General features: G+C 52.6%; 8 protein-coding genes across 8 annotated transcripts; 2 read left to right on the plus strand and 6 right to left on the minus strand.

Annotated features, from left to right (window-relative positions):
- Positions 1–2,414: 2,414 nt before the first annotated feature.
- Positions 2,415–2,902, minus strand: J4E93_006805 (uncharacterized protein; the record flags this gene model as incomplete). The annotated part of the gene is made up of 2 exons (XM_049344715.1): positions 2,415–2,875; positions 2,896–2,902. The coding sequence occupies 2 exons, from the start codon at positions 2,900–2,902 to the stop codon at positions 2,415–2,417; spliced, it is 468 nt and encodes a 155-aa protein (XP_049198369.1).
- A 1,001-nt stretch (positions 2,903–3,903) lies between these two features.
- On the minus strand, positions 3,904–5,154 carry J4E93_006806 (uncharacterized protein; the record flags this gene model as incomplete). The annotated part of the gene is made up of 2 exons (XM_049344716.1): positions 3,904–4,864; positions 4,919–5,154. 2 exons carry the CDS (start codon positions 5,152–5,154, stop codon positions 3,904–3,906), a joined length of 1,197 nt encoding a protein of 398 aa, XP_049198370.1.
- A 529-nt stretch (positions 5,155–5,683) lies between these two features.
- Positions 5,684–7,212, minus strand: J4E93_006807 (uncharacterized protein; the record flags this gene model as incomplete). Its single annotated transcript, XM_049344717.1, has 4 exons — positions 5,684–6,247; positions 6,300–6,421; positions 6,481–7,080; positions 7,125–7,212. 4 exons carry the CDS (start codon positions 7,210–7,212, stop codon positions 5,684–5,686), a joined length of 1,374 nt encoding a protein of 457 aa, XP_049198371.1.
- Positions 7,213–8,818: 1,606 nt separating this feature from the next.
- Positions 8,819–11,749, minus strand: J4E93_006808 (uncharacterized protein; the record flags this gene model as incomplete). Its single annotated transcript, XM_049344718.1, has 1 exon — positions 8,819–11,749. One exon carries the CDS (start codon positions 11,747–11,749, stop codon positions 8,819–8,821), a length of 2,931 nt encoding a protein of 976 aa, XP_049198372.1.
- A 565-nt stretch (positions 11,750–12,314) lies between these two features.
- J4E93_006809 (uncharacterized protein) lies at positions 12,315–13,130 on the minus strand (the record flags this gene model as incomplete). The annotated part of the gene is made up of 2 exons (XM_049344719.1): positions 12,315–12,889; positions 13,082–13,130. The coding sequence occupies 2 exons, from the start codon at positions 13,128–13,130 to the stop codon at positions 12,315–12,317; spliced, it is 624 nt and encodes a 207-aa protein (XP_049198373.1).
- Positions 13,131–14,473: 1,343 nt separating this feature from the next.
- J4E93_006810 (uncharacterized protein) lies at positions 14,474–15,471 on the minus strand (the record flags this gene model as incomplete). The annotated part of the gene is made up of 2 exons (XM_049344720.1): positions 14,474–14,977; positions 15,145–15,471. 2 exons carry the CDS (start codon positions 15,469–15,471, stop codon positions 14,474–14,476), a joined length of 831 nt encoding a protein of 276 aa, XP_049198374.1.
- A 457-nt stretch (positions 15,472–15,928) lies between these two features.
- On the plus strand, positions 15,929–18,678 carry J4E93_006811 (uncharacterized protein; the record flags this gene model as incomplete). Its single annotated transcript, XM_049344721.1, has 6 exons — positions 15,929–15,957; positions 16,011–16,094; positions 16,142–16,268; positions 16,318–16,486; positions 16,535–17,137; positions 17,183–18,678. The coding sequence occupies 6 exons, from the start codon at positions 15,929–15,931 to the stop codon at positions 18,676–18,678; spliced, it is 2,508 nt and encodes an 835-aa protein (XP_049198375.1).
- Positions 18,679–19,407: 729 nt separating this feature from the next.
- On the plus strand, positions 19,408–20,596 carry J4E93_006812 (uncharacterized protein; the record flags this gene model as incomplete). The annotated part of the gene is made up of 3 exons (XM_049344722.1): positions 19,408–19,469; positions 19,558–20,056; positions 20,111–20,596. 3 exons carry the CDS (start codon positions 19,408–19,410, stop codon positions 20,594–20,596), a joined length of 1,047 nt encoding a protein of 348 aa, XP_049198376.1.
- Between the last annotated feature and the right edge of the window lie 13 nt (positions 20,597–20,609).

Consider the following 20,609-nt stretch of genomic DNA (forward strand, 5'->3'; position numbering starts at 1 on the left):
CCACTCATCGGAGCCAGCGACGGCTTCATAAAGCTTCGATACTTCTTTATCTTCTACTTTCTTACTCTACACTCTAAAGTCTGGTTTCTAAAATGCAATCCACGACAAAACATGTGCGGCTGTCTTCTCCTCTAAAGCTGACGGACGAGATCTTTATGTGTGCGCTCTTTTCTTTGTCTCCTAAAACACAGCATGCCTGACTCATGCGGAGTGTCGACACCCCAAAAGTCCTGGGAGATACGTAACATGACGGAAGTAGCTGTACAAACAATGTCCAATTTGTTCCAATGTCCTTCAGCGTGTTGCGCACATGACAAAGTGCATAGCGATCAAAAGTAACTGATATACAGCGCATGAGGACGGGCTGTCGCAAAATCCATGAGTTGTGTATGACGCCACTCTTCTCTTTGGCTTTGGAAGCTCTACAAAAACTGTTCTAGACATCGTCATGTGAGCACACCAAGTTGCCACGTCCACATGATCGAATTCCGCTAAGAGGTGGCTCTAGCTAGCAGACAGCTATATAAGCTCGTCTGAATCGCTTCTTCCTTCCTTATTTACCAACATACCTGGGAGTCTACTTTCCAAAACGACTTGAAAGCGCGACATGTGGCTTTTGCTTTCTCCCAAAAACAGTCTATAGACCTATATATGTCGGCGGCTCCTCTCCAAATCAGAGCACAGGAGCGCACATGGGCTGAGAAGGCTCTATTTTGCTTTCGACTGCTACTTCGCATTCCATTCCTTCTCTAAAACAACGACACCACGAACGAATGCTTCGACTGTCAGCCGCTTAAAAACGAATTCCAAAGTGCGAGTGTCAACTTGGAGCGCGTTCACATCTCCGTCTATCCAAAAACGCCATGGATAGATTCCGATGATCGCGAATGGTATATCAAAACATTCTTGATCGTAAGACTGAGGACATCTTCCTCTACTCCTGTATCTAAAACACCGACGCTAAGGAACCATGTGTCCGCCCTCTTGTTCCGATCAAAACTCGCCTGCAATTACCCCATGTCGCGCCTGTTCGCCTGAAAAGTACTGCAACAAGAACTTCATGTGCAGCTTTGCCGCTCCGGGGTCGAGTATGTCGACATGGTCAATTTCATCACTAGCGCAAAATGGTATAAAAGCCCACTTCCCTCAACAAAGAAACAAGACACCTAATCATTCTCCCATACCAAAAACTTGGGAGGACGAAATCATGTGGTCTTCTCTTCTTCTTACCAAAATTTTCAACAGAGAGCGTCATGTCGCGTCGACTCTCCTCTCTTTTTCAAAAACTCGATGCTCTCAATACATGTCTCGGCACGATGCGCTATAGAAATACATCCACGGCAAGATGGAGAGACAACACCTCTACCCGCTTCTTTACCACAAAAACGTCAGTACGAGCACTGCATGTGCGTGCCTTCCTTCTTCCACCCAAAGTGTACCAACAGCTGTCGGATGTCGACGGCAGCTCCTCTTATTCCAAAAGCGAGCAGCTCGGACTGATGTCTCCTCACTCTCGGGTACTGAAGGGCTGTCTCGCCCCTCGAATGTGTCTGCGCTGCTCTTATAACCAGAACGGCTGACATATGCCTCATGTGGTTTCCTCTCCTGCCTAAAGACACCGGTTGTGCAGTCATGTATGGGTCTCTCAATCCACGTCGCCTATAAGTTGGCTCTCTATTCGTCGTACACCTGACATTATCGCCACGTCTTCTACCAAAAATCGCAAATCAGGAGACCCATGACCTGTGGCCGGGCAACTCGCAAAAGCAGTGGCAAGAACAAAGATGATTGTTCTCTCGTTGCACTTTGTCTACGATGTGTTTTCCATGAGATTGATCAAAATACCGAAATACACCAAATCACTGTTCATGTCAAAGAGAGTGTAAATATTGTGGTGGGAAGCCATGTGCGAGCGAAGAAGAAGAGAGCCGCCAAGGCAGCAATGTGCTATAGTCTATAAAAGGGATCTTTTGTATATTCTAGGAACCTTCTCATTCATCTACACAGTGAACACCGATTCTATCAAAGCGCCACGCAAGCCGACTGATGTTTGCCGAGCTGCTGCTGCCTGATATGTATCGGTAGCATGCTTGTATGAGAGGTGCTTTGAATGTCCTCGACTAAGTATGTACATGATGATGATATTCATCATCGCGTCAATGTTTTGCGGACGCTAGCATACGTAGCACATAGACCTCCAAAACATCAACATAATGTATGTCGACTATAGTTGCGGCTTTGGACTTATAATGCTGTGGTTTGTCGCGTCGTTTGGCTCGCCATGGTCGTCTGGGAAGGCTGCGCATCTGCTCGCCTACCGGCGCTTCGGGCGTGCAGCGGTAACGTAGCGAATATGCGGACGGCACGTCGCATAGTGCTTAGCATGAGTATTGTCGTATTTTCGGCCGTCCGCTTCACCTCCCGTCAACCTCAAAAGGCTTGACAAACCACGCGTGTCGTCCGCTTCCCGCGAGCCTGGCAGAGATCCTGGGCATATCGTGCTCTTCAACACTCCTCTCTTCCTCGGTCAACGGATCCGACCACTCAAGCCACGCCTTGTCCTTCAGGCAAGCGCCCCATGCCAAACTCTTGCTCGTATACATCCCGATGCAGTACGCACTCTGCGGCCCTTCATGAAGCGCCAGGAAGACCGCATCCTTGCTGACGTTTTGCTTGTCGAGATCCTGTTGACTGTCAAACCGCGGCGCCGGCTGACTGAGCGGATGCGGAATATCCAGCCTCATAACCCTGTCGTCGAACTTCTTACTAGCCCTATCCCCCGGCACCGCGGCCGTAACACCCACACTCTGTATCGCGTGCGAAACAATCTTGATGCGACCCGTCGGACTCAGGTACTCGCTTCCATCCAGCAACCCTTCTCTTGAAAACGTATACGCGCCATGTCGAAATGCAGCCGCCGTTACAGTATCGATACTCGAATAGACACCCAGAAACTGACTCGGTTGCGTATTATACGGATAAGGATCGTATTCCAGCGCGAAGAAATTGACAGGCGGCCTAACTACCCCAATAACGCTCTGCGGTCTAGATTTCTGCAACTTATTGCGCGGACGCTCTTTTCTTTCATGTAGTGATTGTATTTTGGGCGGTTTGTGTAGTTTGCCGTGGGGTTTGCGTATAGTAGCGTTCATGGTGGGGTCGCTGGACGAGCGTCTGTAGCTGCTGCGGCGCCTCTTCGTCTCAGCCCGCTCTTCGTATTTAACTTTCGCATAGTTGCATATTGTGCCCAAATCTCCGAATTGGAAAGGGGCCATTATCGCGATGGTGATGGGCGTCGAGATGCCGTGTTAGCCGGTCTCCCGGAGAACGAGTGGTGAGGAGATCCGGCAGAAGGAAACAACGAAACGAACGAGCGAGCGTAGGAAAAGGATGTTTTGTGAGCAATGGGAGGAGTTATAGGTGTCGCGATCTTATTCAACTGTTACTGCTGCTGTTTGCTTACTTGGCACCGCCCGCTATGTGGCACGTTTCATGTTACGAGCGAGGATTAGGCATGCAGCGTGGTTGTTGGCACGGTTGTGTTATTGGTATGACATGCGTCATCGGCGGAGTGACACAGCCTCGACGCTAGCTGCTTACGTCCTATCGATTAAATCCTTACTCGGTCCCAAACTTGACGGCCTCGACCATCATGATCCCCGCATGGGCTTTGAAGAGTGAGGCAGCGACGTCGAGACTATACAAGGTGCGATGTTAGCTGCTCTGCAAATTGGCCGAACTCTACCGTGGCAACTGTGAACGGGCGACACGAACAATCGCAACCATCATCTTATCGTCAATTCTACTAAGTTTGACACGACCTCAGGCTAAACCCGTTGAACCGCTTGTACATCATTTTTCCTATCTTTCATGACAATCATTGACTTCACCGCCACGACCAACTCATTTCCAAGCGATCTTGACCCACTCCTCGACATCTGCCCACAGCGTCTCGGGCCTCTCCAATGCCGCAAAATGCCCGCCCTTCTCGTGCGCCCTGAAAAACGCCAGGTTCGCTGTCCTTGCCGCCCAGGCCTTCGGAACAGGCGAAAGCTCATATGGGAAGTAGCTGTATCCCGTCGGTTTGTCCACATATTTGGCTTTCTTGCCCTCTCGGTACGTGTAGATTGACGTTGGGTAGCAGCCAGTAAGCCAGTACAGGGTAATATCAGACAAGATTGTGTTGACGGAAGGCGTAGTGGACGGATCAGTCCACGCCATGAACTTCTCACCGATCCACGCCAGTTGCGCCATGGGGGAACTGGACAGTACGAGACCAATGGTGGAAGGCTTGGTGCCGTGTTCGACTGCATATGCCTTGCCTACTTCCATGAACTCGTTCATCCTCTCCAGACCTTTCTTCTCCGCTGCACTGAGCTCGTCCTCAGGAGAAGAGTATGATTTGATGTCGACCGTGTGCATGAAGTTGAGATGCATGCCTTTGCACTCAGCGTAAGTAGATGCCAGCTCTCGCGCGACCCAAGCGCCGATATCACCGCCCTGGACGAGGTATCCTGATGCGCCGAACCCGAGGGAGAGAAGCAGCTTGTGCATGATGCGGGAGGTGTCCGCCGTCTTCCAATCCTGATCGAGAGGTGGGTCAGACGACAGGGCGAAGCCAGGGAGAGACGGTACAATGATGTGGTAAGGGAGGGTATCTGGCGTGTACTTCTTGCTCAAAATTTCCATGAGAGGTAAGAACTCTAAGAATGAACCAGGCCAGCCATGGAACAGAGCGATTGGGATAGCGTCAGGTTTGTTAGAGAACAATGCGGCGAAGTGGACGTCGTAGCTGCTACCGCCGTCGTCTTTGATGGTGGTCTTGAAGTTGGGGAGAGAGTTGATGCGGTCTTCTTCCTTGCGCCTGTAACATGTCAGTATGATCATTCCTTCTCAACTCTTTGTCGCGCCTGCATACCAGTCGAACTTTTCCATCCATTCCTTCTTCGCATCAATGATCCACTGCCGGCTGATCCCAAACTGGCCATGGCTTCCCGCATTCTGCTTGTTCTCATATGTCTCTTTCGCGACTGGACTCAGCTTGAGCAGAGTCTTGAAATCCTGCAACTTCTGTTCCTCAACATGCAGCTCGAAGGGTGTGGGCTGCTGTTGCGCGCCTGCTGGTACGGTGCTGAAGGGTTTAGCTGACGTCATGTTTGCAATTGGTCACTATCCACGATTGCGATTGTGAGACCAGGCGAGTACTGAACGATCTTCTGAGACTGGTAGATCGGTAGCTGCCTTATATCGTCGTTCTGGTGTCGGAGGTGTAGCCGGCGGGCTTACAAATGCCTGATCGCTGGGGTGAAGTGATGCAGCTGTACTTGGGGATACTCGCGCTAATTCCGAGTTAGGAAGTCACTATCCCCGCTCATTCTGGATATGATCTGCACGCTCATGGCATGCCGCGCCCTCTCATAGGTCGCAGTGTATACACATGGAAAACAGGGCATTACAAATGCATGCAGATCTTAATACACACGTATACGGTGCTGCAAGTTTGGAGTCACACTGCTTTCACGCGTCAAACGCATACGTTATTGGCAAGCATGACACCACTCCACTCCACCCCGCATTCTTGTCGGTGATTATCGGTGATAGAGCCTTGAGTGTACAGTCTGTACCAATGTCCCATTTCGCGCGATGTGATGAAGTGTAAAATGCTTTGAATTAAGAAGTAAAACTATTCGCTCATAATCAGCCAGGCGCCTCCGCCAAAGAACACCGCGAATACCAGAAGAGTAAGGATAGCGGCGCCCGCCTTATCTCCTGTCGTGATAGAGTCATGCTCAACACGCACAGGTCCCGCGTCACTTCCAGCAGTAGGATCGTTCTCACTGATTCCACCATTATCAAGTCCGACGGGACCAGAAACTTGATCAACAAGCAAATTCTGCATCACCTCCAATGCAGACATTTGCTCTCCAACGCCCACCTCCTTGTCGTTTCCACCTTGCCACCACCTCAGACCACAGCCACCTTTTCCGGGGCCACATTGTTGCGCAGCTGCCACGGCAGAGGCACGGAGTTTCGGCATGATACGGTCGCGGGTCCAGGGGGCGGCCAGCATCGACCAGCCCATCCAGCGGGCGAGGTAGGCTTTGAAGGATCGTTGATCGTGGTCGCATAGTCCGTTGCGTTCGCAGGCCATTTCGATCATGACGTCTGGGGCTCCTTGCTGATTGAAGAAGATGTCGGTACCGTTGATAACACCGCCTAGGCGCTCTCGCCATCTGCCTGCTCGTTCCTTTGTTGCGTTAGAATGAGGGTGGAGTTAGATCAGGTTCAAGAAGCCTTACCGTATCACCCTTTGCTTCTGACATGTTCCACAAGGCTGCGGCACCCGCCATGTGGATTCCAGCGTTGTAGGTCCATTGGATGTGGTTCTTTTCCGTGCAGTTTTGTCTCTCGCTGGTACCATCTAGGAAAGGTACATGTTAGCACGTATATCATCTGATACATATTCAGGAGCATCCTTACCAAAGAAATGGTAATCTGTGCTGATGAGACCAACACTGTACTGCCAATCCCATGCCTTCTCGGCCCACTCAACATACGTCTCGTTGCCTGTGTATTTTGCCAGCCTTGCTGCGATGTTGAAAAAGCATCCGTTGGAGATTGTGTTCTTGTAGTCGAATCCGGCGTTAAATCGGAAAATTTGCCAGTTGAGTCCACCGCCGCATGTTTCGGGATTCCAACGCGGTACCTGTGTGTTGAATACGGCGATGGCGAGTGACAACCACGACATTTCTCCTTCGACATCTGGAAGCTTGTTTTCCGCTGCTGACATGGCAGCCATTCCCCAGAACGCCTGATCGTCGTTTCCCAGTGTGCTTGTCTGATTCTCTGGCATAAAGGCTTTTGGGATACCGATTTGGTGCACCATCGCTTGCTGTACAATCTTGTTGTATGTGTCGTCGCCGGTGTAGTACCAGTAGTCGATGAACGAGTTCATCATGGCTCCGCATAGCCACCAGTAGTATGGGTCTGGCAAGTTTCCAGGTACATCGCCGGGTTTGTCACCAGTGTACCATTCTCTTAAACCCGCCGCAACAACTTTTGTCGCATCCTTAATAGAGGCTATTTATGTTAGTGGGGTCCGAAAACAGTTGCAGTGAGCGCACCTGGATCGTCAACATTGAACTCCAGCTGCGCAGTGGCGAACGAGGAAAGCAGGCCGACTGCTGCAAAAACAAGGTTCGAAGGTCTCATGGCGGAAGCTCCGGGGTATCACTGGAAAGACAGGTGTTGGGTATTCGGCATGCGTGGATTAACGAGTGCGCCTGAGGCACTACACAGCGAGCGACGTGAAGCGGAGCCTGAGGTTGGTGTGGAGGAAGCGAGGGAAAACGAGAGAACGAACATTCTAGGATGGCGAGTCGTGATGTTATGAAACCCCTTCGGCCGTCAGCCAAGTAACGGCGTTGAGCCGCAGCAGTAGCTGGGCGACAGTGCAACGCTTGGTAGTCATCCTTCGGTGTTGGTACGAGGCTAGGGTTGGATCGTTTAAACTCGTTAAAATGACTACGAAACTCACGACAGGCTTGGCCGTCTAGTCTGGCCCTTCAGGCCCTCCCCTATCATTGATTGCGCGCAGGTCCCGGTTGTCGTTGTACATAGGGGCTGGTGTGCGTAATGCAAGTCGCCAAGTTTGAAGATGGCATTGGCGGCGCTTGGAAATGTCTTGGGCGCCGAGAGCTTAGGCCGTGACAACAGCAGCAAGTCTTCCGCGACGTCCGGGTGGCTGCACTTGGATCAAGGCGGTGGCATCGGTTCCTGCGTCAAGGATGATGCGGGGAAGATCAGATGCTTTTCTCCACTCGTCATTGGAGTTGCGCTGTCCGGATGATCGGGTGGGATGCGTGTTGCTAGGGTCTTGGTGTAGCCGCGTATCCGAAACGGCCATACCCGCATACGAGAGAAAATGCATTTCTTTCGAAATCAAGGATTTGCATCGTCGAGATGACAACTCGAAGCATGCGCGATCTAGAGTAGCGTTGTGGATGGCGAGGAAGCCATCACTAACGGTCAGATTGCCTGTCATCTCACACCGCTCTAGAAGTCACCGATTTGGTGTTTCGCGACCCGATTAGGTTTCTCGCATCCTCGTACCTTCCTGCGCGCACGTTGAGCGCGCGTGTGCTAACGAAATGTCGTCGGCCAAATTCAAAACAACCTCCAACACCATTGACACGGATTCTACCGTGACACTTCATGCGCATACCAACCCTCAAATCTCCTCGAATCGTTGCTGGAAATACCACGCTGTCCTTCTCCGTGGACGCAGAAACCTCGACCAGACGCCCATCTTTGTGACCGCCGTAGTCCTCTTCATCATGTCGCATCTCTGAGCGGCACGTCCCCTCGCAATTGCAATGGCTGCGCACCTTGCTCCCTCATGCCTGGACCTTTGGCCCGAGGTGGGTTTTGTTGTGTGTCTGCTCACCCGTTGGTGTAGACAGACAGATCGATCTTCTCTTCAACCGAGCCTTTGGCCCAGCAGAACGATATTTGCTTTTTGCCTTCGCTCTTTGGCTCTGGCATACATATTGGTACTCTCTACAACCTAGCTCTTTGGCCAGAATGTGGATTTCGTTGCGTGTCTGCTCGCTCTACGGCGCACACAGACGCTGTGGTTTTCTCATCTGCTGGATCTTGGATCCAACAGAGCGGCGTTGACTCTCTACCCTAGCTCTTTGGCAAAGGCAGATGAAGCAGTTTGTTGTGATATGTTGGAAGTGACGATAGTGTTGGGAGTTAATAAACCATGATCCCGCACATCATGTACTCTTCTCGCTTCCCGATTGCGGGAACACCGTCAAAGCTTGATGAAGTCAAACGGCGCGGGCTCGCCCAGCTTGCTCATGAAAATACCCGTGGGTCTATCAATTGGATGAGTCCTCAACCAGCGATATACTGCGAGGTCAGAGGTCGATATTCGAGAGCCTGGGTGAGGCAAACTGAACGTTGGTGGTGGAGCCGTGTCCAAGCTCCAATGAGGAAACATAGTAGTTCGGATGCCATCCGGTGCTCCTGGATCCTTGGTCGGTACAGCTTTGATGAACGCATCCTTGAGTACGAGGGAACTACCTAAAAGATGATTGGTCTGCTCCACTTCCGGTCTAGTGCCCGCTGCTGCAGCCTGTCGATACAGCTCATTGGGACTGGACATGAGAGTGTCAACCAGTTGCATACCTGGCAACTTCGCCACCTCGTTCGAAGTGTGTTCCGGCAGATCGATTGATTGAGACAAGAATTCGAAGTCGAACATATTCGAAAAGGATGTCTGATCAAGTTCCAACCGGAGTCGCGGCGCGACATCAGGAGGCTTAGCCTCAGCCTCCTCAAAGTCTGGGAAGACCTGCTCGAATACGCCTCGGGCCCAATCCTCTTGAAGGGGGTTTATGTCTAATGTAAGCTTGATGGGTTTCCCGTCATCATCGACCGTAGGTATAGCGTAGTCGTTGTCGTCATCTTCCTTGTCCTGAGGGCCCAGAAGGCAATCTACCTCAGCCCAGTCGAACTCATACTGTTCGGTCTCTGCGACGATCTTCGTATGTATCACGTCCAAGAACTTCTTGTCATTTTGAGGAATGCCTGTTAGCTCAAGTGGGCAGCCGTATCCATCGAGCATGTACTCCTCTGCCATTTCGGTATCGATCGCAAGCTCGGCTTCGGAGAAAAGCGAGTGCGTCAACGAGGGAGTCGAACTGATACTGGATGCAGAATCGCCATCCGCGTTTTCCAGAGTCCACTGACCTGCTAGATACGGCTCGAGTATGCTAACTGCTTCCTCAAACGTTGCGGGCTTGCTCTCATCGTTCTCGTCAACATTAAGAAGCACGCAGTTGATATCGAAGACACGGCCATTCGAGAAATTGGCAAGCCTAGTGAAGATTTCGTCCACGGAGAGATCTGAACTTCGTGCGAGAACGTATTTCTCTGCGAAATCTCGAAAGGTATAGGTTGGGAACTGAGTATCATCTTCCTTTGTTGGGAGGCTGGCGGTTTGTTCGCCTTGGATGAATTGCTCATCGTCTAAACACGAAGGCTTCTTTTCTTCCCTGGAAGTAGTGTCTCTGAGCGTCTGCCCTCTATCGGCATTTGTAGCCCTTTTTCGAATCTTCTCGACGAGTCCATCAATGAGCTTGGTCAAACGAGGAGAGAATTTCCGGTCTTTTGACTTCGCTTCAACAGCTACTTGGGTCCCAGACTCAGGAGGTTGCTCAGTATGTTGAGCGAGGATGATAGGGCTCTCTGACGAGGAATGATCATTGCCAACAGCCCAAGCACCCAAAATAGCCGAAATGGACTTTGTATCTTTGCCAGTCAGTACTGCGGGCTGTGGTGCGTGTTCGGCCGAAGACGATTTGGGTATCTCGGGCGGTTGAGTGGCGACGGCCGCCTCGGAAACAGTGTGTTCATTGAGTTTCGGTACATAGATGGAAGTTGGTGCGTCAAAGGTGCTCTTGGCAAAGCCAAAGTCGAACCTCGGTGTTTCATGAAGCTGTAGAGTTGAGGCAGGCTGTAGCAGCACGGACGTAGGATGGACATTGGCAGTCCTCGAAGCGGAGTTACAAAACGTGAAGCCACCAAACGATGAAAGAGGCTTCTCTGGCACCGATGCAGGAAGCCCAAATATGTTGGTTTCGGTTGGCGCTGGAGGTAGAGCCGGCGGTGAAGCAACCTCAGGAGCTATAGGAGCTTTCTCAGCCAAGGAAGCCACCCCGAAGTTCTTCCGCGTAGTCTGAGACTTTGGGAGGAGCTTGGGTCGACGAGCGCCAGTCTCAAGTACCGGAGTGTGAGGAGTCGATGACTTGGAAGCGGTGGACTCGGCTAGCACCGACGTGCTTTCAGCGCGAACTGGCGGCAGTGCGACGGAGAGTCCCAGGGCCATGCGTGTGGCTAAGTCGAGATCTGTCAACTTATCGGAGAAGTCTTGGTAGTTCTCGGATAGTTCGCGCAGAGTCTCGTCCCACCCAGTCGTTTCAATCTCGTCGATGAGTTGAACGTACTGGTAGGTCTGCCAGATATCAGACCATGGTTTGGGCTGTTCATTGATGATGTCACGACTCTTAAGAGCCAGGAGACGAGCGGCGCGTTCGGGCGCTGGTAGGCAAGGAAGAATGTCCAAGAAGACGGCGTTCCAGAAGTGTAATTGGGTAGTAGAGACGTGAGCAGGTAAATCGCATGTCGCAGTGGCCTCTACTGTAGCCTTCAGCTCACGCCAGCTGTCAAGCTTCTTTGCCTCTGTGCGCTCGTTGTATACGCGTCGAAGCCGTGTCTTTATATTCTCTCCAGGTTGAATGGCAGACGTCTTCTTCTGCGTCTTCTTCGAGATAGCGGCCACCTGTTCCGTAGCGATAATGATGGGTGCGCCGATGGACCCTTCAATATGTCGAATTGCTACAGCCTCGATAGATTCAGGGCGATCATCGTCATCGTCTACGAGGTAATCGGCGCAGTCATACTCCTTCTTGTTCCAAATGAAACGAGCCTTAATTTCATCGGTGAGAAGGGGGTTCGCAAACGGTCGATTTGACTCTTGGCAGTGAGAAGGGTCGAGGAAGAGGTAAACCATGTTGTAGAATCCGGCGTAGCGCTGGATGTCACCGGGATGTTCGGTAAGCATCATATCGAGAGCGGCGTCCTCTAGAAAGACTGACGCGCTCTTCTTGTACTTGCGCAAGACAGTGGCCTTGACTTCTCCTAGCAGAACGCTTGATGACGGTAGTGGGCGGTTCGACATCGTAGTGGCTATCGATGATTCGCGTGAGTATGTAACAATTATGTGGCGAACGGATCGATTGCCTTCAGTGTGTTGCGTGTGAGTAGAGAGTGCAGTGCAAGCGGCTGGAGACTGTATCGAGTGGGGGTAGTAAGGCGGAGCACGGACCCTCAGTGAAAGTTCGGACTGGAGGGAGACCTGCCTTATCGCGATGGGGGAAGCCGTGAGGATTTGGAATGAGTGGGCAAGAGCCAGCTGGGTGGCGTTTTGAGAGTGCGAAGAAGGCGTAAGATCGGGGAAGAATGTCAAGCGACGATATCGAAAAGAAGGCCAAGAAGCGTAGGCGCCAAGGCCGGGGTGGGTGTAGGGAAGACACGTGCCTTGGGATACTGCCCAGATGGGAAAGAGAGACACTCAATGAAACAAGGAACTGTGTCTGCTTCACTGTTTTGATCATAAACTCTCCGAAAAAGCAGTTGTACAGGAGCGTGCATAGGAAGATACGCCGGTGATATCGGGGTATTGATGCTAGGAAAATTGACTGGGTATAGTAGGGGGAAGCGCGCGTACTTCATATTTCTCGTCCTCAACAATCTGCGTCCGCCCTCTTTTGGTCGACCATCCACTTCCGGAAAGCTCGTGCCTTACTTCGTGCGCCCATACATGCCATCGCATCCAGATGGCTAGCAATAGAGAACGCTTCTACGATACGTAGTGCCGCCACCTCATCGACTTCATCGAAAGGTATCAAGTCCAGGAATTGCCGTAGCGTAATGGAGCCCAGCTTGACTTGCGACTGGACAATGTAATCGACGCTAGTAACGTCCACGAGGCTCAGTGTTGTTCGCATAACTAGATCCCACCCCTGACCAGCAGGACATTGTCGAGCGTAGAGCTGCTCTGATGCTGCCAGTTGTACGAATGCCCGAGCAATTGCATCTTTGGTAGCGGTATGGTTTGGTGTAGTTTCCAGTGTTTCTAGGAAGTCGTCTAGCGAGCCAGTTCCTATGAATGTATGCCGGTGCTTGTACTCTAGATCCCGTTCCTCTAGAGTCAATGCGTCTAAGCTGGTGGCATAGTAAGCGGTCTCCATGCCAGACGTTCGCTTTGTACAACTTTTGCCACCGGGCTTTCCAAATAGCTGGGTGTCGCTGGCCTGGCCTGCGTGTGTGTTGACTGGAAGGTTCAGAGAGACCTTCCGACGGTGTCTTACTTCAGGGGCGTTATCTGTGGTTTCCTTGGAAGAATTTGCTCTAAACAACAGCAGCCCATCGTTTGTTCTTGATCTCGACCGAAGCGGGATTTGAGGCGTTTCAGTAACATCGAAGTTTGATTGAGAAGAGACGTATCGACGATGCCGAAGAGGGCGTTTGGTGACAGGATCAATTTCGTGCTCTGCCATTTGGGGAGTCCAGGTGATTGGCACTCCTTTCATCGATGCGTCGTTACAAGCTATGTACGCACTGATGTCTTCATCGCATCCTAGCTGGCTGGGTGTGCATACAGGCGCGTCTTCGAACAAGGTCGTATCTGAGGTCGGGGATGCTGTGTCACTGGCGTCTTCAGGGTGTGGCGTCGGAGGAAGAGATCGTGGGGCGGATACACCCATGGCAGGGAAGCAGAAGGTGGTGAAAATCTGGTACTCGTGGTCGATCGTCCCTTGCCGCGCCTTTGCGACAGTGTCGTGTGCAGACAAGCTGGTCCCGTCGGCGCATGCGTCTTGTGCAGCATTCGCTCCTGTGACCGCCGCGCCTCTGTCTGCGTTGGGTTGCAGAGCCGCCAGAAACGTACTGCCAGTGCGTTCGCTCATTGACATTGGCCTCCAAACGCCCGGCTTGCGTAAATTTTCTATCGAAATTATGTGTAAGCTTTTATATTACAGACCTCGCATCTACCCTGCATCCGACCGGAACTTACTAGGTGCTGTACTAATCTTATCCAAAGCGATGGTCCTGACGCCGACTGCAACTGTGTCGCATCTCTCGTTCGCCGTCGATGTGACGAGGGGTTGTACACGATTCAACGCTGGCTGAGCTCGTGCCTCCGTTGTTTGCTTGTCTGGCGTTTGTTCAATGGCGGTGCTCAAGAGTTCGACTTGGTGCTTCGGGTGAGTGCGATTGGCAGCGTCACAAGATGGCTGCTTCCTTCGGCGTAGGTATTCGCTTACGATCGCACAGCGAGCGACAGTCGACGGCTTCATGATGGCTATGAGTCTGGAGAGGGTTCGGACGCATATGACGATTGCGCGCAAGCGGTGGTGGGGCGGTTGTTGTGGTCGGGTGAGGATCACGCGTATCGGGAAAACATGACAACAGACGGCTGCAAGCTCCACTCTTACCAGCCCGAGTGACTTCAGACGATCGAAAAAGAGTAAGAGGATTCGCAATGCGTAGTGCAACCAGACAATGTACACCATTGCTGTGTCGACAGGTGCATTACGGAAGAAGGAGACCCGGCCAGCGGCGATGTTAGCCTGTAGTTTAATTCTCTTAAAGTTGTATACATACCTTGCTATCTCGATCGATAGCAATACAGGATCGCCGAGGAAGACCAGTGATGTTGTAACGAGGATGGCGTCAAGTGAAATGTTGTTGTAACCACTACCACGTGGCAACCGACACTTGTGGAAGGAACGCAAGGCAACAAGACTTGACGAGAAATGCAACAGAAAGAACGATCACAGAAATGTAGAAGAAAGACAAAAGTATCAGCCGAACTCTTCTCTTTCCTTATAAGGCTGTATCTTCAGACACCTCCTCCTCTACCCTTTGTACGCGCTACCCGAACACTGTGAGGAACAAACTTCAGTGCAGACATGCTAGAAGTGAGACTGTCCATGGAATCGGCCGGCTGAGCAGTAGTGACTGTCTTTGAGGCAGTGATACCTGCTGCGTCTTCTCGAGCGAGTCCACGTCCTCCAAATCCTCCACGCCCACGAAGTCTGGTGGGGTAGCGACGCGTTTCTCCTTCTTCCTGAGCTTCTTCGTGATCCATCTCCATAGTGTCACAAGTACTTGCGCTGGACTCACCTCTCCGCCTCCTTGGAGAACCAGCAGCGCCATTCGCCGAACTCATTGTCGAGCTTCTTCGTCGGTGAGAGGGTATTAGCATGCTGCTTCGGCGATCGATACCGTCTTTCACAACGATGAAGTCGTATTCGCGAGGGAACTGGTGCTTATCAATGCAGTGGAGGCGGCGCTTCTGTGGCGTGCTGCACATGCGATCGCAGTCAGGTAAAAGACATGCATACTGCGAGCTATCAGCTACAGTGTCTTTGTGAAGGCGCTCGTGCTCCGCATACCTCAGCAGTCTGACTCCAAATGGGTGGGCGATCTTGTCAAGAGGAAGGAACCACTCGGGAGATGCGGAAAGGGAAGGAGCAAACACGTGACAAACAAAGTAAGGAAATGACCTACCGTTTTCTCTCCCTGGTCTCGCTTGGCAGCATTGATAGGATCGTGATATTCTGCAATATGCAGATGTAGAAAGTGCTGATCCGGAAAGTTCTTGTGGCATTCGCTGCATCGGTTCATGTGAACTTGCTGATAGTGCACATCGTGGTCTTCAATGGAATTGAACGCAAGCGGTTCGTGCGGAGGCAGTGAGCACTTCATGATGATGGGGTCGTCAGAGACGGCAGATTCGGTATCTAGGTGGACAATCTTGACGTCGACCGATGTCTCACGCGAGTAGGGTGTGCTGTCTGATGACGAGGAATCGCGGTGTGAGCGCTTGATCCCCATTGTATGTTGATTGGGGTTGATTGTGACTGTGACGAGGCGTAGATGAAAGGGGCAGTACCTTTTACCGGGGAGAGTGCCGTCTCGCAGGGCTGTTTCACTTGGGTGTTGGCTGTGCGGTGAAAGAGAGAGGGTTGGTAGCCAGCCAGGCCGGGACGTGGTACCTTAGCTCCGAGACTGCTGCGCCCGCTAGTTCTCGCGACTCATCCACCAACCTCACTTTCTCACACCTCTCACCACGGCCATCGCCTCCGACTCTGACGCCATAGCTCCGCGTCTTGGGCGCTGTTTGCCTCCGAGACCCTCCCGCTCGCTTCTGTCCTTTACGCAGGGCATACCCCTTCACCATAAATGGAGCACGCCAGCCACAACGTCCGCCGCCTGCTCCGTGCCTTCGTCTGACCTGCCCGCCGACCGTGGGGTCACATATGAACGTCGCCGGCTCCTGCACATAGAAGGCATGGCCGCCAACACCGAACAACTCGACAGGTGCGTCATTGCGTCACTCCGGTGATGTCGGCCGGGTGCTAATAAAAGTACAGACGGGCGAAGGCGATCGAGAAGGACCTGTATAAGCGCGCTGATGGCGGCTCTTCGTGCGCCGAGTTAGCTGCGGTGCTGCAAGAGTAGGCATCGTTGCCACTTCATACCGGCGACAACTAATGTCCGACAGGTACCGCGCCGCCTGCGAGGCCCTTATCTTCTCCAACTTCGAATACGCATCCGCCCGCGAACTCCAGACGACGCTGTGGAATGCGCATCTGAAGGTCAACACCAAATTCAGGCAGGAACATAAGCTGGTGCGTCACCACGCGAGGAAGCACGAGAGGCATCGCTAACACCGGGCAGCTCAAGCGATCCAAGGACCATGTTGTCGAGATCCGCAAGTTCCAAAAGACCTATCTGCAGTTTATCAAGGCCAGCCAGCGCTTTTACCGCCAATACATACTGAACCTCGACACTCAGTTTGACGGCATCCCAGAGCTGCGCAAAATCGCCCAGAAATGGAAGGATGATAGTAAGCACGTCCGGTGCGCGCCACGCGACTTTGCTGATAAGAGAGCAGCCTCCAAGTCCTCCCCGCGCCAGCGCATCGCCGCGAACCTGAAGACGCAGGTCCTCATGTCTTGCCACCAGACGCTCATCCAACTCGGTGACCTTTCCCGCTACCGCGAAACCGAACTCGTCGAGAAGAACAAGGACCGCAATTGGGGCCCAGCCAAAGGTTACTATGACCTGGCCGCAGAGATATACCCAGATTCCGGACATGCGCCGAATCAACTCGCAGTAATCGCCCGCGAGGACGGCGACCACTTCCGCTGCGTATACCACCTCTATCGCTCGCTGGCAAGCAAAGAGCCTTACCCGTCGGCCAAGGCCAACCTCGCGACCGAGTTCAAGCGCGTCATAACTGCCTGGGACAATGGGCAGCTCATCAACAACCACAAGTCAGCCGACGGTAACACCGGTCGGGCTTTGATTGCTTGGTTCATCAGACTGCACAGCAAGCTCTATAAGGGTGAGGAATTCGCGGCGCATGATGAGTTGGAAGGCGAGGTGCTCAGCCACTTGGCTATCGAGCTCAAAGAGCACCCGTTGGACTCCATTTTGACTAAGATCATTCTCATCAACATGTCAGCAGAATATTTTGCGACGGTGCAGTTGCAGAGTAAGTCGTCCACCCTTCACACGCTAACTTGACTAATCATACCAGGCGAAAATCCACCCCCGAACATTATGCGCACCTATTTCTACTACCTTCGTCTGAACGTCAAGACATTCTTCATCCTACTACAAGTCCTGCAGCCGGAGTTGGACCGCCTCTCCGAGGGCAACGACGTGAAGCACCAGAATGGCGACCGCGCGGCCCATCTATCCGACAAGATTACAGCTGTGGCACGCCGCATCCTCCCAGGACTTCGTCTATACAGCACCTGGTTCACGCGCTACTGGAAGGTACTCAACGCCAACATCGCCGATACCTTGAATCCTGTCGATGTCCAAGAGCTCTGGAAAGCTTACGCTGCTACCTTGTCTCTTTTGGCCTCGAGCTTTCCCGTCGACCAACTCCCCCAAGAAGACTACATGTTGGAGGAGGATACGGATACGATTGGCTTTGAGCCGCTCATTTCCCCGGATACCATGAAGCTCTGGTATAAGGGAGATGTCATGAAGCAGAAGTGGACTGAGCTGGAGCGCAACCACCCCAACGTTGAGATGCTCATGCGAGTGAAGGATTTGCTGATCGATGGTCTGCTCCTCACGCAGATTGACGATGCACCACTGGACTTGGCGGGCCCGCGATTTATCTACCGAGAAGAAGGATTACCATCGGAGCTTCTGGCGAGCCCAACGACCCGGCCAGATGGATCTCCTGTTCTTTCAGTCCAGGCCACCGATATACCTCTGTTCAAAAACACAGAGGCGCCTATTCCAGACGACCAGAAGTCACACTCTGTTGCGGCAGCTTCAGAATCTGCATCCACTACGCTTGCTAAGGACAATGCGATGCGCAACATGGTGGACGACCTAGTAGGCGATGAGACTGGATTGGACCCTTTAGTTGAAGAAGACGAGAATATCCCACCTACGCCACCAGAGCAGACATTCGACGACACGGCCGTTGTCAACGACAATACGTTTGTGCCGGGAGCATTGTCGATCAACGACTTGGTCAACTCGGTTAGGAACTACAAGCCCTTGTCTCCTGCTCCCATGCCTGCAATGCTCTCCACACCGATGGGTAGGTCGGGTTCTACGTCTTCCATCCGTCAGCCACCAAACCTACCTTCTGTGCCAGATGGTCAGTGGAACTCGAACTCCATCTGGAACCGCACGCCCGGTCCGGCGTCTCCTTCTATGCTCAACACCAACGGCCTTGGCAACGATCTCCGCCGACCTTCCATGAATGAGAAACCACGGATGTCTGGTCATGTGCGAGGGGACTCAGCAAACTCGCTTCTGAGCGTCGAGACTGGGACTCCTACTGCTACTAGAGCTCCCAGTGGTATCGGCAGTGGCGCTGCATGGGGAAATCATGTCAGCAGTCCCTCGAACTGGGGATCGTCATATGGCAACGACTTGAACAACAACCACCAGTATGGATACGCGAATGGAGCAAACATGGCGAGTCCGCTTCTGTTCAGCTCGTACCGGGGCAATGCCGAGAGCTCCTGGGGGCGCACTCCTCCCAACGGCCAAGGTGGCTGATCCAACGCCAGCGCAGCCGTAGCAGGCTGCTCAATGCTGTCTTATCATCAGTCGTTACCGTCGCTAGACATACGGTTCGCCAGACTACCAACCTGGTTACTACAAGACTGTCGTGTCGGAGTTGAAGAGCTCCGTTGGATGGGTTACGAGCGAACTCTCCAACCAAGTGAGCGTGGGTGCTCTTCCGCATGCGGCATATGTGCTCCCATCATGCTTCGCTTGCATGCCATGACTTGTCCAGAGCACCATCGAAGATCAAGGGAAGGTAGTTAGATGGGGCGATTTGCTTTACAGACTGAAATTATTGCGTTATTGCATGGGTTGGTCCCGCGGACCAGCCAGGCTATGGTCCGACTTGAGAAATGACTCGTCTTCCAGATGACCAAAGGCTTTGAGCTTCTGGGTCGGAGGTGAGTCGAGGCTCAACGTTTTATGCCTAGTCTGGCAGATCTACTTGACTTTATAGATTTAACAAGGAGTTATGCGTATGACCACAGGCCTCATAGTTGCCGTGATTTTAAGCCATGTTTCTACAGGATGCTTTCCTCCTATGCACGACAAGATGCTCCACCCGGCTGCACTTACCTTGCTCAATTCGGAACTTTACGTGTCGGTGCAATTGTTAGCGCGGAGCTTGCTGCCCCTCGTTGTCCGAAACCCTGCCCCACATTCAGCACTTTCACTCCATTACGACACCAACAACGTCTTTTACCACACACAACAAACACAATGCCTGGAAACTACGAACTATTCTGCCTCGAGAACCCGCTTCTGGACATCCAGGGTGTCGGGTAAGTCTATTGTCCTTTAGCTAGAGTCGCAATGCTTTGCAGCAATTGCGGAGGAGCACCACAGTGAGCTTTTGCTAATAGCTAGCAGTGACCAGGCTCTCCTCGACAAGTATGGCTTGAAGGCCAACGATGCGATCCTCGCCGACCCCGAGAAGCACATGGGCCTGTACGAGGACCTTCTCCAGAACTACAACGCCGTCCTGATCGCTGGTGGTGCCGCCCAGAACACTGCCCGTGGTGCGGCTTACATCCTCGAGCCCAACTCGGTCGTATACGTTGGCTGCATCGGCAAGGACAAGTACGGCGAGACTCTCGAGAAGATCTCAGCCGATGCTGGTGTCAAGACCGAGTACCTCTACGATGAGAAGACTCCCACTGGTCGCTGCGGTGTTGTCATTACCGGCCACAACCGCTCCATGTGCACCGACCTTGCCGCTGCCAACAACTACAAGATCGACCACTTGAAGGAGGAGCGCATCTGGAAGCAGGTCGAGAACGCCAAGGTCTACTACGTTGGTGGCTTCCACTTGACCGTCTGTGTCCCAGCCGTCAAGGCCCTGGCTGAGCACGCTGCTGCCAAGGACAAGGTATGAAGACCATGGGTGTGTTGAGAAAAGATCAATGTGCTAACAGCTTTCTAGCAATTCATCCTCAACCTTTCCGCCCCCTTCATCTCGCAATTCTTCAAGGACCCTCTCAACGAGGTCCTCCCTTACGTCGACATCGTCATCGGCAACGAGACCGAGGCCGCCGCATTCGCCGAGGCACAGGGCTGGGAGACCAAGGACGTCAAGGAGATTGCTAAGAAGCTGGCCAACACACCCAAGCAGAACAGCAAGCGACCCAGAACTGTCGTTTTCACACAAGGCACCGACCCAACCATTGCCGTAACCGCAAAGGAGGGCGGTGACGCTGATGTCAAGGAGTTCTCCGTACACGCTATCAAGGAGGAGCAGATCAACGACACCAACGGTGCCGGCGACGCGTTCGCCGGTGGTTTCGTCGCTGGTATTGTCCAGGGCAAGCCGCTCGACAAGGCCATCGACATGGGTCAATGGCTTGCCAAGCTCAGCATCCAGGAGCTGGGCCCTTCATACCCCCAGCCCAAGCAAACTTACAGCAGCTAAGCGTCTTCACACT

This window comes from Alternaria ventricosa (genome assembly GCF_023758065.1).
Source record: "Alternaria ventricosa strain BMP 2768 chromosome Unknown scaffold_11, whole genome shotgun sequence".
NCBI classification, from domain to species: Eukaryota; Fungi; Ascomycota; class Dothideomycetes; order Pleosporales; family Pleosporaceae; genus Alternaria; species Alternaria ventricosa.